The sequence below is a fragment of the Pieris rapae genome, chromosome 14 (assembly GCF_905147795.1).
Source record: "Pieris rapae chromosome 14, ilPieRapa1.1, whole genome shotgun sequence".
Classification (NCBI taxonomy): Eukaryota; Metazoa; Arthropoda; class Insecta; order Lepidoptera; family Pieridae; genus Pieris; species Pieris rapae.
The window spans coordinates 628,387-640,928 of record NC_059522.1 but is presented as its reverse complement, the minus strand read 5'-3'; the positions used below and the strand labels follow the sequence as shown (position 1 = coordinate 640,928).

At 31.6% G+C, this 12,542-nt stretch overlaps 3 protein-coding genes and 1 non-coding gene across 4 annotated transcripts; 2 read left to right on the top strand and 2 right to left on the bottom strand.

Moving 5' to 3' along the window:
- The first annotated feature begins 474 nt into the window (after window positions 1-474).
- LOC111003545 (retinaldehyde-binding protein 1) lies at window positions 475-5,854 on the top strand. The gene is made up of 7 exons (XM_022274128.2): window positions 475-598; window positions 1,337-1,484; window positions 2,248-2,398; window positions 2,831-2,935; window positions 3,042-3,189; window positions 4,435-4,651; window positions 5,533-5,854. The coding sequence occupies exons 2-7, from the start codon at window positions 1,349-1,351 to the stop codon at window positions 5,685-5,687; spliced, it is 912 nt and encodes a 303-aa protein (XP_022129820.1). The 5' UTR covers window positions 475-598; window positions 1,337-1,348; the 3' UTR covers window positions 5,688-5,854.
- Window positions 5,855-6,478: 624 nt separating this feature from the next.
- Window positions 6,479-7,780, top strand: LOC111003407 (17-beta-hydroxysteroid dehydrogenase 14-like). Its single transcript, XM_022273899.2, has one exon. It carries the CDS (start codon window positions 6,548-6,550, stop codon window positions 7,289-7,291), a length of 744 nt encoding a protein of 247 aa, XP_022129591.2. The 5' UTR covers window positions 6,479-6,547; the 3' UTR covers window positions 7,292-7,780.
- A 330-nt stretch (window positions 7,781-8,110) lies between these two features.
- LOC111003506 (60S acidic ribosomal protein P2) lies at window positions 8,111-10,094 on the bottom strand. The gene is made up of 5 exons (XM_022274043.2): window positions 9,954-10,094; window positions 9,568-9,740; window positions 9,067-9,159; window positions 8,575-8,658; window positions 8,111-8,199 (listed from the first exon to the last, which is right to left on the bottom strand). The coding sequence occupies exons 2-4, from the start codon at window positions 9,737-9,739 to the stop codon at window positions 8,588-8,590; spliced, it is 336 nt and encodes a 111-aa protein (XP_022129735.1). The 5' UTR covers window position 9,740; window positions 9,954-10,094; the 3' UTR covers window positions 8,111-8,199; window positions 8,575-8,587.
- On the bottom strand, window positions 8,721-8,797 carry LOC123689767. Its single transcript, XR_006750653.1, has one exon. It is a non-coding gene; the product is annotated as a small nucleolar RNA Me28S-Am982 (small nucleolar RNA).
- Window positions 10,095-12,542: the final 2,448 nt, after the last annotated feature.

Sequence of the window (12,542 nt, the reverse complement as noted above, 5' to 3'; positions counted from 1 at the left end):
CATATTTAAGGATTGAACAGGGTAATTTTTTTTATATTTAATTAATATAACCTTAAATATTTCTTTTATATATAATAAATAAACAAACAAACAAACAAATGAAAATTGTTTATTCATATAGGTAACATATCTAAGATTCTTATTTTACATTTACTGCCAGTTCTCAAATCAAGGGAGTAGAACGGGAGAGAAGAACTGGCAATAAAGTCTCCGCCACTATTTTTAATCGCCAAGTTTTTTTTACATAATGTTTGTAAGGAGCTGCAACCATTACAACATGCTCCATATGACATCTTACTACTGTTAATCTTAAATAATCACTAAAATAAATTAAAAACGACCGGCCACTGTGGCAGAAACTGTTACGTTTAAAACGTTTTTGTAAACTCTTGTAGGTATTTGATTTATTTATATTTGGATTATTTCTACCACATATAAACTTAATAATCCACTCAACAAAATCATAATAAAATAATCATATGTAAAATTATGATTTTATTTGGTGCGCGGTAATTTTAAATCCAGTTTCATTCGACCGCATGTTGTCAGCCAGAGTGGGTGATTCAAATGTGATTTCTTTAACGTGAAAAAAAAAATAGTAAGTTTTAGTTTAAATCAAATCGTAATAGAATCGAAACTAAGTTGCAGTTTGAAGAACTTCGGCGGACGTATTTCGAACTAAATTGTACACACACAAAGCATCCTTTGAATAAAATATTTGTAGTTAGTAACTACAAAACTTAAATGGAAAGTCGAGTTTCTATCAAAAAGTCGATGTTACGACATAATACATTATATTTGTCAGATGCAATTATTTATTAAAACCAAAATAAAATTAGGCGATATGTGAAAATGTAAATGTGTTTTTTTTTTGTAAATTGTGTGATGATTTTGCATTGCATTACAATAGTTTAAAATTAACAGATCTATTCCGTGTTTAATATTGTCAACTGTGTACCGTTAAGCAATCTTGTTTAGGTTGTAAGTTGTAAATTGTGGCGTAAAAAATATAAATGAAATATTTTGAAATAAATATACTTAAAATTGTGCAATGTACATTAAAGTTTAAATAAATACTATTATTCCCACCTTTACAACTGAAAACGAAAAATTATTTTGATTTGTTTCGACAACACGATATGATGGATTCAAGGTCTTTTGTGTTAATTAAAAGAAAACAAAAAGTGCATTAATTATGACATTAAGATAAGAATATTAAACACACTTATTATTCCGAAGTTTTCAAAAAAAGCCTAATGGAGTTGAAATAATAAGCCAAAGTACAGGTAGGCTTGGACTTTTGATTATTTAAAAGGAATTTTGTATTACATTACAGTCTCTTCAGACAATGGTATTAGGAGAGGTCCAAGAGCTTCCCCTGGAAGTGGAGTACAAGAAGAACACAGGAATCAGCCCCAGCGATGTCCTAGAGCTGAGGCAATGGTTGAAAACACAACCACATTTGCCTGAAAAATACATAACAGGTAAACAACATAATTATGTATATATAATTTTTTTTTTGATTAGGTATTAATATTATTTTGTGGCTATTTGTCAGTCATAAATGTTATGTCTAATGTTATGCATTTATTGGCTTAATTTAAGCAAAATTCTGAACAAAGTCGAGCGAAGATCTTATATCATTCAAAATATCAACATCACGTAAGAATAACAATGCAACTGTCATGAACTCTTAAATGATAGAAGATATAATTATTTATTATAAGGAAAATGATATGCAAAATTTACTTGTTTTTATTTAAATAACATTACTAAAACTACTTGTGCACTAGACGTTCTTGAAATCACCTCAGAGATGTTTATGTTATAAATCAGTGACGTTACAATATTTTTACATAGTTCTGGACCTCAGATTCCTGTATCTGTTTCATGATCATCTCGCAATCTTAATAGACAAAGGTGATGAGCCTTCTGTGCTCGCCACGCCGTCAACTTTTTGATTCTAAGAAAAGCTCTGGTTTCCTCACGATGTTTTCCTTCACCGTTTGAGCGATTGATAGAAAATCCATTGGTGCACAGCCGGGAATCGAACCTACGAACTCAGGGAGTCGCATGCTGAAGCTTGTTCTGTTATTAGATTACTATATACATGATACTCTTATTTATATTACCACTCATACAATAAATAATGTGATATTGTGGTGAACATACTAAAGTGATTAGTAAAAGCTACCTACTAAAATATTATACAAAATAATGACTAGTAAAGTTATTTATTTTTTTCAGATTTAGATCTCATTTTAGCCTATCACTCTTGTGAGAGAAGTAGTGGGGTCACCAAACAAGTGCTAGATCTTCACTACACTCTACGCACACTCTTCACGAATTTCTTTAAGAACAGAAGAGTGGAAGACGTGGAACAAATTTGTAATACAGCGTAAGTTATTTTTCTATTTCAGAATGATAATTATATTGAGAGTAATGTAAGTATTATCGCAATTACTTATTTAAGTGTTAATGTAAGTGATTTGTTATTATAAGTGTTTATATATACACTTTTAAGGTTTTAGAGAGTATTTGTATAATATAAAAGCTCTATATGATATATTAATTTTGTGACTATTCTATCATTTTGACTATTCGATTATGTTTTGTTCGTTTTCAAAGAAAAGTAATTTGTATACTAACAATAGACTGTGGACAATACCTCATATTAATATATAAGTCATCATAGATTTACTTAAATTAGATTATTTAATATATTACAGTTAATAATATATTTAATAATTTTATAAGGACATAAAATACGAATAAAATATATCATACACTACATACAATTCCTCTTGCTATAACTTCTTTTCTTTTTCAGTTTGGTCTGCCCTCTACCGACACGCACAAAAGAAGGTTATGCTATTTTTTACTCACATATGATAAACTATGACCCGAAGTTATTTGTGTTCAGTGCAGCAGTAAAGTAAGTTCATACTTTATTTCTCTCTTAGGTCCATCATTAAAACTTAATAAAAACGCGGTGAGGGTTCGGGAGTGTAGCAAAGTCTTGAGCAAATAACCTTTTTCAGGGCTACATTGATGGTGATAGATCTCTGGCAATATGAGGAAGGGACTTGGCCAGGATTTTGTATGGTAATAGATTTCGAAGGAATGTCTCTGGGGCACCTGGCAAGGATTGACTTGCAGAGTCTACAACAGTTTTTATATTATTTGCAGGTAATTTACTGATTTTTTAATCTGAGCGTAGTGTGGCGATATCTTTGGTTCTGGGGCTTGCCAAATCTTTGAGCGCGTAATGTATTTGTATGTGTTTCAAAAAATACAGTTATATTTACACTCACTTTCAAGTATTACGTAAGCAGTTTTAGTGCATTTTATTACCCCCTCCCCTGTTCCTCTTGTCAGCAAAAGTATGCAATGCTTTCAAATATAATCTATATATATAAAAGAAAGTCGTGTTAGTTACACCACTTATAACTCAGGAACGGCAAAACAGATTTGGGTGAAAATTGGAATGGAGGTAGCTTAGAGCCAGGAGACGGACATAGGCTACTTTTTATCCCGTTCGACAGCGTTCCCGTGGGACTTGACATGAAACGTCAGTCACTATAAAACGTGGTATAACAAAAAGGAATCAGACTTGGAATAAGAATACGCAAATGATAGGTATTGACGTATAATGACAGCTATGTAATGACAATTTGATATTTGTAAGAAATCAATATTCAAACTATTTCTATTAAATAAATAATTAACAATTATAATGTAATGATAGTGCCATTGCCCATTCGTATAAACAGTGAACTATAAAACTCGGTATGGTTGAAAATTTGAGTTTTCAAAGACGATCGAATGTTTCCCGACAAAGCCGTAATGCAAGAAGAATTCGAAATACTGCAAATGAAAGGACTGAAGAAGAACAACAAATTGCACGTGAACAGCGCCAATAGTATGGCTCGACTTCGTGCTTCTCAATCACGAGAGCAAATATGCAACCTTTGTACTAAAATACAGAAATAATAATGAATGATTAATGTAATTTAAAGTAAAGTAATTTTTTTGTATTTTTTTCCAATAAAAAATGCTTATTTATTGCCATTAAGGCGGAACAAAGTTCGCCGGGTCAGCTTGTAGTTCATAAAAGTCGAAAATACATTTCACTTTCAAGCATAGAAAATGTGTGGGGTAGATAATATATGTAAAAAATTATAAATAAATTACTATTGACGTAATCGCCAAATAAGAAATCAAGGACACTATAGTGCTTACGTAATATTTGAACGGATAGAGAACTTAAGAATCATCTGGTTAGGGGGGGTTATGAACTTCTTAAAATATACTTTAATTTTTTGCAAATTGGAAGTAAAGTATTTATATATATACGAAAGCCTTGATTACGTTCTGGTCTTTGAGTGTTAATCAAGTACTTACGAGAATGTTTTTTTAATGTTTGCTCTTCAGGAAACAATGTTAGTAAGACTAAAAGGCATGCACTTTGTTAATGCTCCATCCTGGGTAGATAAACTCTTAATGATGATGAAGCCGTTTATGAAGAAGGAGCTAATGGAAATGCTTCGAGTCCATACTACTGGATCAAATACCTTACAGCAGTGGATCCCCATTGAAGGTCTCCCAAAAGATTCCGGTGGGAATTACAAAACAATTTTGGAATGCAAAGGTAATTGTTATTTATTTAGATCAAAGTCATTCCAATTAGGCCACCTTAAATGGTACTGTTAAATAAAATATAAAGATGATTCAAGTTGCCCCTTCCAAAAGGTGTCGTGTGTACAAGAAACTCTACACTTACTCTTTTAAAATAAAATGTACAATGTTAGTATACATTAGTTAAATAATTATATGTGAAGACAATGTACTAGAATAAAACTACTATACACATACATATACAAAATAACTAGCTCAAATATCATCTTTCCTCCAATTTCGATTCTGTTTCCTTTGGAGTAGAGACTCTTGGGAGACCGGTTCAAATACATAGGCGCTAATTAAAGATTTGAAGAAAGATGGCGCCTGGTAGATCGTACCGGTCAACCCAGACTTGGTGCTTTTCTTGCTCAACGAATAAGAATAGAGTAAGTCGCAATAGAGCGACGAAATACTTCCAGCATTAAATGTACACAGGCACAGGGTTCCAAGTTTTCAACTGGTGCTTTAGTATTATTGTGACTAAATAGTGTTTAGAATATGTATATGTAATGATAAGTAATGATATTATATTACATTTTCATATGGATATATTTTATTTATTTATTTTATTATACATTTATCCAATAAATTATTGATATAACTATAAAAATGTCGATAGTAATCTAAATTTGTCATCAGATAAAAATGCATTAGCGGTAGGTGGTACAGAAAATGGGTTCCGAAATCCGAAGTCTGGTGCAATAAACACGATATATAAAATTATTGTTGAGAAGAGGTTTTATTAGAAGCATACTTATATGACTCAAATACGCCCATTACTTCAATATCAGTGAATAACTATCCAGGCGTTAATCTATGTATATTCACACAAATAAGAATATTTCTTTTCAGATGACGTATTAAACAAGTTAATGGCCAATAAAGCGTTTTTTGAAAACGAAAACAATAAACGAGTGACAGAAGCGCTAAGAAAAGGAAAGGCAAAAACTATTTCGGACATATTTGGGGGTATCGAAGGGTCATTTAAAAAGCTTGACATAGACTGAAAAGATAAAAAAGATCAGTTATTTTTTTTACAATTATAAAAGGCAACGTTAATAATTTTAACTTTAAATATATCTTTATATAAAATTCCATTGGTGTGATATTGATGCTTGGTACTGTGTATATCTTTTAAAACCTTAGGAACTTTTGAGTAATAAATTACATTAAACACTATTGTCTTTTTCTAAATGATTTTGCAGTGACACTCCCACGACTTGGTAAACAGCGTATAATTAGAATTCTTGGTAAGTACCCCCGGTAAAAAGTGAATACTATATTATTAAGTTGAAGAACAGAATGATGCATGGTGGTAGGCATGGCTGTATTGATCAATGTGCGCCAAATATACGCGAAAATGCACATTAAAAGAATATATTAATTTTAAATTAAATAATACCATCAGACGTTGTTATCATTTATCGATTTATGCTGTGATAAGATAGGTTTACTTACCTTAAAAACATAACTATTATTAAGTACTTTTGTTTTTTTTTCAATATGTGTATCTAAGCACCAAAACTAAGTAAGTTTTGGTGTTTGAAAAATTTAAAAATAATTGTTCACATTTTACGAATATATTTCAGGGTTTTATTTTCCTTCACAATAATATACCACATGCGGCTATCAGTAGTTATGTAACAATTTATTTTTGGAAGTGCCTAATATTTATGACGTATTGGACAGTATTAAATAAATACTGCAAAGTAGCTACTTGCAGTATTTGTTTGCTAATGGTTTTGAAGTATATTACTCGTATTCCAAGGTCATTGCTCGCCTTCGTTGATATAATTATTGTTTTACTGTTCAGTCGTCAGTGTGCTGCGTAAGATTGTCGAAGTCGCACGTATTAACTTTTAGTGCAATGAGTTTTAACGAGAAAGTCGTGATAGTGACGGGCGCGAGTTCTGGTATAGGAGCCGCAATCGCTGAGAAATTTAGCAGCGAAGGAGCTCGAGTAGTAATGGTTGGTCGGAATGAGAGCAAATTAAATGCCGTGGCCGCCAGATGCAAAAATCCTCTTATTGTCAAAGCAGAATTAGGCAAGGAGGAAGACATAGTACGAATTATCGACGAAACCATCAAGGAATTTGGTAAAATTGATATTTTGGTAAACAACGCTGGAACATCTACCATGGGAAGCATTTTACTGGGTGATATATTAAAGTCATACGACGAAGTAATGAACGTCAACTTTAAGGCTATTGTGCACTTGACTAAATTAGCCGCTCCACATTTAATTGCTACCAAAGGTAATATTATTAATATATCCAGTATTGGCGCCGATAGGACAACCTCCGTACCGGCTTTGATGATGTACTCGTGTTCCAAAGCTGCATTAAACCATTTCTCAAAGGATGTTGCCCTCGAGTTATCGCCTCATAAAGTGAGGGTCAATGTAATAAGCCCTGGACCAGTTCGTACCGATATTCTGGAAAATACTGGCACACCCATTCCGTGGGAGGCTTTCCAGCAGAAGACAGCGCTGGATAGAATATCTGAGCCAGAAGAAATAGCAGATCTCGCTTTGTTCCTTGCTAGTGAGAAGGCTAAGGGAATAACTGGTTCTATATATGTTACAGACAATGGAATGTCATTAAAGAACTAATACATTATGTTATGTAAACAACAGTCCATCATTATATCACGAATAAATATTTATCATTAGCGGATTTACAAAGTATAAATTATTCAACAATTCTTCAGATGTTTTGCCATTAAATTATTTATTGTCTGCGCGCGTAGTCATACAATTTTTTAATTATATATCAGCCTATCTTAAGGATTATTTTTTTATTTATATGAGATTAATAGATTAGATATACGTGAGTTATCTTCTAGATTACTCCATTATTATGTACAAAAACTGGTAAATTATATAACAAAAAATTAAATGGTTTTCTCAATTCTATAATCGTTTATGCCTTAAAGATCGATTTTAAGACCTCATCTTCCTGTCACTGTACAAAGTTCCACCGTTCCTTATTCTACAGTGTACACGCTGCTAGGGTTATCTTTGTTCCTTTGGTATAATTTGAAAGATTTGTGTATGTTTGTAACAAATTGGTTTGAATTAAAAATTGTATCACCATTTGAATGCTGATTTTAACATTACAATTAAAAATAAGGATTCTTAACTACAATAATAACTAAAGATCTAAAAAATGCATACTTACTATCTTTCATCATAATATGTGTTGAGTTAACAAAAACTTATTTCAACACATAATTTATCTCTGGAAAACTCTTATCTAATTTTACCTCCCATGAAATAGATAGCAACAACGGTTTACTAGTATATCCTAGTTATAATAGAATTACCATCTTTAATTTTTCCTGAAAAATAATTATTTTGCTTTTACAACTTTCTTCACAGGGGCAAGTGATAATATATTCTATACTAGTTTAGGTTAAATAAAAGATCGGCTTTATGTTAGCAAGATATATTTCATAGAAACATTCTTACTGTTACACTTATACCAAAAATTGGAATAAAAACCGCGTACTCCGCGTCAGCTGAAACAAAAAAAAGGTATATGTTAAGCAATATATAAGGACTAATAAAATGTATTAATGTAAAAGGGTACATACTAAACAATATCTAAATAATTAAGAATAGATAAGTTAGTAGGAACTCTGCAAACATCTATACCTTTAACATGCTATTTGTTTTTGAACACCAAAATAATTATACATAATTTAAATTAAGATCTCTCATGAGAAAAAATTGAGAGATAAGTAAAACCGTTGTATGTTAAACAATCTGTATTTGAAATTTTACCCTAAAGGTAGGCCATATAAACAAATTATACTGTTCACACTAAACATGTTTCAACTTTTGTGAGCCAAGCTTCTCAATGATTAGTTAAAATATAAATAAAAACATTTTACCTGTTTGTTGTATCTAGTCAAAGAGACCGAAGCCCATGTCCTCATCCTCAGATTCAGATTCTTCCTTCTTTGCCTCTTTCTCTTCTGCAAATATTGGGAATATTAAATATTGTTCATTGAAAGTTGATTTAAGTTATATTAAATTTAAGCATTATCAGTAACATGTAAATAACAGCACTGTTTCTCAGTCGAAAGATGGTGATAAAGTTAATCATCATGTATATATATTGAAATATTAAGTAATTTTTAAACTTTAGTTTAGAAGTTAACAATCAGTTAAGCTTTAAGATATCCATTTCATCATTAAAATATAAAATTAAACAACAAAATGATGTTGCCAGTTCCAAAATGTTTTTTCTATGTACCACACAATTTTATACAATGGCAACATCTTTGTACACTCTTTTAACATCTATTGAAAATTGAATAATGGATTATATTATGTTGAATTAAAAGAATGGATATAATAAACAAGGTTAATCAGCAACTAACCTTTCTTGTCCTCAGCAGCAGCAGCAGGGGCAGCAGCTGCAGCAGCGGCCGGCGCTGCACCACCAGCCGGCATCGAAGAGAGCTTCTCACGCCCTAAAATTATCAAATTAGTGATTAGTTGAAGTGTATCATTTATTTTGAAAAAACTACATTAATATTAACATCAGATATGAAATTAACATCAATGCTATTCAGCCGAAAGATGGTGTTTATTGAATATCATCATAAAGTCACAAGTTTTGGTGGTATTTAGCCAAGGTTTAGCCGTAACTGTTACATTACATAGAAAAGCAGTTTGGCATGTGTTGTTTAGTAACTGCTTTACAAGGGTAGAAATTTTTAGCTGTGCAACGACCTCATGGTAATTATTAATGATGAACATGAAAACGGACATTTAAATGTAATCAATTTTATCGCATAAGTATTAGGTTAGGCCTGAATGTTTACAAGATACAAGCATGTAGTAAACACATGGTAAAAATTAGATCTAAAAAAACTAACCTTCAGCGATCAAGTCATCGACTGTCTTGCCCTCCAACTTCGAGATGACATTCTTTAGTTTCTCGGAGTCAGCTTCGATACCGACTGAGCTGAGGATCTTTTCGATATCAGCTGCGGCTGGTGAAGCCTTACCGCCCAAGACGGCTAACAAATACGCGGCCACGTAACGCATTCTGGAATTTAAGTACCTAACCGATTAACCTTTGAATCATAAAGATGCGTAACAGTACTATCGAAAGATACAATTAGGTTATTTTTAAACGCGCACTTTTCATCCAAGTTAATCTTGGAAATATATTCACTTTAAACATATTTCAACTTTATGAAATGTACGGAAACACACTACAAGAGCAGTTTTACAATTATTTTATTTAATTTTAACTTACTTTAAGTCTTATGACACGAAACGTGTAGTGCCGTAAAATAAACGTTTACTTGAACGAAATGTCAAAGCAAAAGAGAGATGGTGGCGGAATATCGCGAAGTTGGGAACATGTTACTGTAAGTAATGACAATTGTCATTTATCAGTTGTCATCTATCAAAGTTAAACCGCAGTTTAACTGTCATAATTTGCGTATAGCTTCAATAATGTAAATTGGTACTATGCAATTCCTTAGTTATTAGTTTATTACAAAAAAATTATTGTAGCAATGAAGTGAAATAATTATGCATAAATAACAAAGTGTAACAATATCTTTTATTTGCATTAATCAACATTGCAATAGTTTCAAACATATAACCTAGATGGCGCAATAAGTGATATTAGAGGTGAATTATTTTAAAATATTATATTACATACTAAGTTATGAGTATATTGACCATGTAAGAATTAATCGTAAATACTTTTTTACGAATAATTCTCTTTCATTGTTTTTTTAAATCTAAATTTGTTTTATTGTTGATAGAATATGTACTCAAAACAATTTAAGTGCAGGCATAAAAAGTTTAATGGACAATATGTAATAATTAAACGTGAAGAAATTGTTTGCGGACAACCCTTTCTGTAGTAGGACAGGCATGGACGGTTTCTTATTTGTGTTCGAAACGAATTAAGTATGCTCTTTGTTTGCTTCTAATACACCCAAAATGAACTTAAATATTTCCATATGAAACTATTATTTGATCATTGTAACTATTCGAATTTAAATACTGTACAACCTTTCATGGTTAGATCAATATAGGTAATACGAGCACACGTGCTTTACGAGAATCTGTACCAAATTTAAATTTATAATTCAAATAAATCAGAAAACATAAGGTCTGTAGCGATCAATGATAAGTTTAAAAATAAGTATTACGAAATAGAAGCAATAAACAGTATTTCAGTTGGATTTCCCAAAAGATAAATCGCCGAACATTAGCTCCGCGATAATCTCGACAAACGAATAATTCAACTCTGACAATAAATTAATTTGTGCACAAAAGAAACGTTTTGTATATTTCTTCGTGTTGGTCTTGTCCTTATATCGCTTAGTTTGATTTGTACTTATGAATTACTTTGACAGACTATATCAATTATCAATAGTAATATTATAAAGAGCAAAGAGTATAAATAAAAAGTAAGCGATATAAAGATGAGCGCAACAAGAAGAAAAATAACAAAAATTATCTTTTGTGTACAACAAATTTTAATTAAAGCCCCTAATTATATAAAATTAATTGTAGTATCATTTAAATTAATTTTTATACAAAGTTTAATTCAATACTGTTTATATTCTGAAAACATCAATGCATCTGTTTATTTATTTATCAACGTTTACGAACGGCTATTAACATTTTTTATTTACTTAACAATGTAAAAATAGGTTATGTTTTTACAAACGTGCAATCTGGAAATCTTTTTTTCTAGAATATTCTAAATTGAATTCATTTAAAGCTGTGTAGGCTAAGGCTTAACGTGTGCTTCCAATACCAATCCAGCACTAATGTACCTTTCTTTTTGTACAGTATATGATGAGGAAACCAGCTCCAGACTTGAACTCCATTTTCGTGTGCGAATGTTTCGTGACTTTTTCATAGTAGGCGGGGTTCACCTACATTTGAGGCCTCGAGTTTGTTGTGGTTTTTGATAATTAGCCGTTGTAGTAGTGATTTATCAAAATTCCCATATTTAATCTATGAGCGAAGTCGCATGTCGAGGTTGTTATAAAAATTGAATTCTAAATGTTTCGGTTGATTGTGGCTTTCATCGCGGAATGAGTATAAATATTTATTAATTCATATAAGTGTTGATAAATATTTGCTTTCGGCAATTTCAATTAAAATGATAAAGAAATTACGTTAAATTACTCGTTTTCTTTATTACAGACTGTATAACATATATTCCTACTATTCCGTTTTGTACACTTTTGTTTTGGGAATTGTAGGGTACAATAAATTAGACACAAAATGGGACTTATAGTTGCTCTACTCTAATTTAAAGTCTTGCGGTTTGAGCAACCCAAGTGTTCTCCAAGAACTCTGGTTCTTTGTGCCCATGGGACATGTGCGACGGCGAAGGTCGCACGGCGAAAGTTGAGCCATAGTTGGAACTGCGGCTGAAATAATCAGGCGAAAAAGAATCTAAAGTAACTTGCGCATTATTGAAAGTAAATCTTATTGTCTGGTGTTGAGTTTAGAATTTTAACTTTCAAATATTATTTTCTCATTATATTTGTCAGTTTCATTTAAGAAATGAAATGTGAACTTTCAACAAGGACCAGCACATTGTTAACAATTGCAGCTAGTTAGGATTATTCCCAAAATAAGCCGGACGGTGGTACAATAAAAACTATAACTGATACGGCAACGCAGGCCGTCGCACGCGCAACTAATATTAGACTGGAATGGCAAAGAGTAGAATTATTATACAGAGGTATCAAACCGAGATCCGAAATTCAGTCGATGTGTGTACTGTTACGTAAAACTAAAGAAGGATGACTTAATCGTAACTAAGATCTAAGAGATCTAAGAACTAAGAGAGATAAAGATTAAG

Coding starts and splice junctions, on each gene's coding strand:
- LOC111003407 (XM_022273899.2), top strand. CDS start 6,548: ATGAGTTTTAACGAGAAAGTCGTGATAGTGACGGGCGCGAGTTCTGGT.
- LOC111003506 (XM_022274043.2), bottom strand. CDS start 9,739: ATGCGTTACGTGGCCGCGTATTTGTTAGCCGTCTTGGGCGGTAAGGCT. Junction 9,160..9,567: donor CGATGACTTGATCGCTGAAG/GTTAGTTTTTTT, acceptor TGATAATTTTAG/GGCGTGAGAAGCTCTCTTCG. Junction 8,659..9,066: donor TGCTGCTGAGGACAAGAAAG/GTTAGTTGCTGA, acceptor CAATATTTGCAG/AAGAGAAAGAGGCAAAGAAG.
- LOC111003545 (XM_022274128.2), top strand. CDS start 1,349: ATGGTATTAGGAGAGGTCCAAGAGCTTCCCCTGGAAGTGGAGTACAAG. Junction 2,936..3,041: donor GTGTTCAGTGCAGCAGTAAA/GTAAGTTCATAC, acceptor AACCTTTTTCAG/GGCTACATTGATGGTGATAG. Junction 3,190..4,434: donor AGTTTTTATATTATTTGCAG/GTAATTTACTGA, acceptor TTTGCTCTTCAG/GAAACAATGTTAGTAAGACT.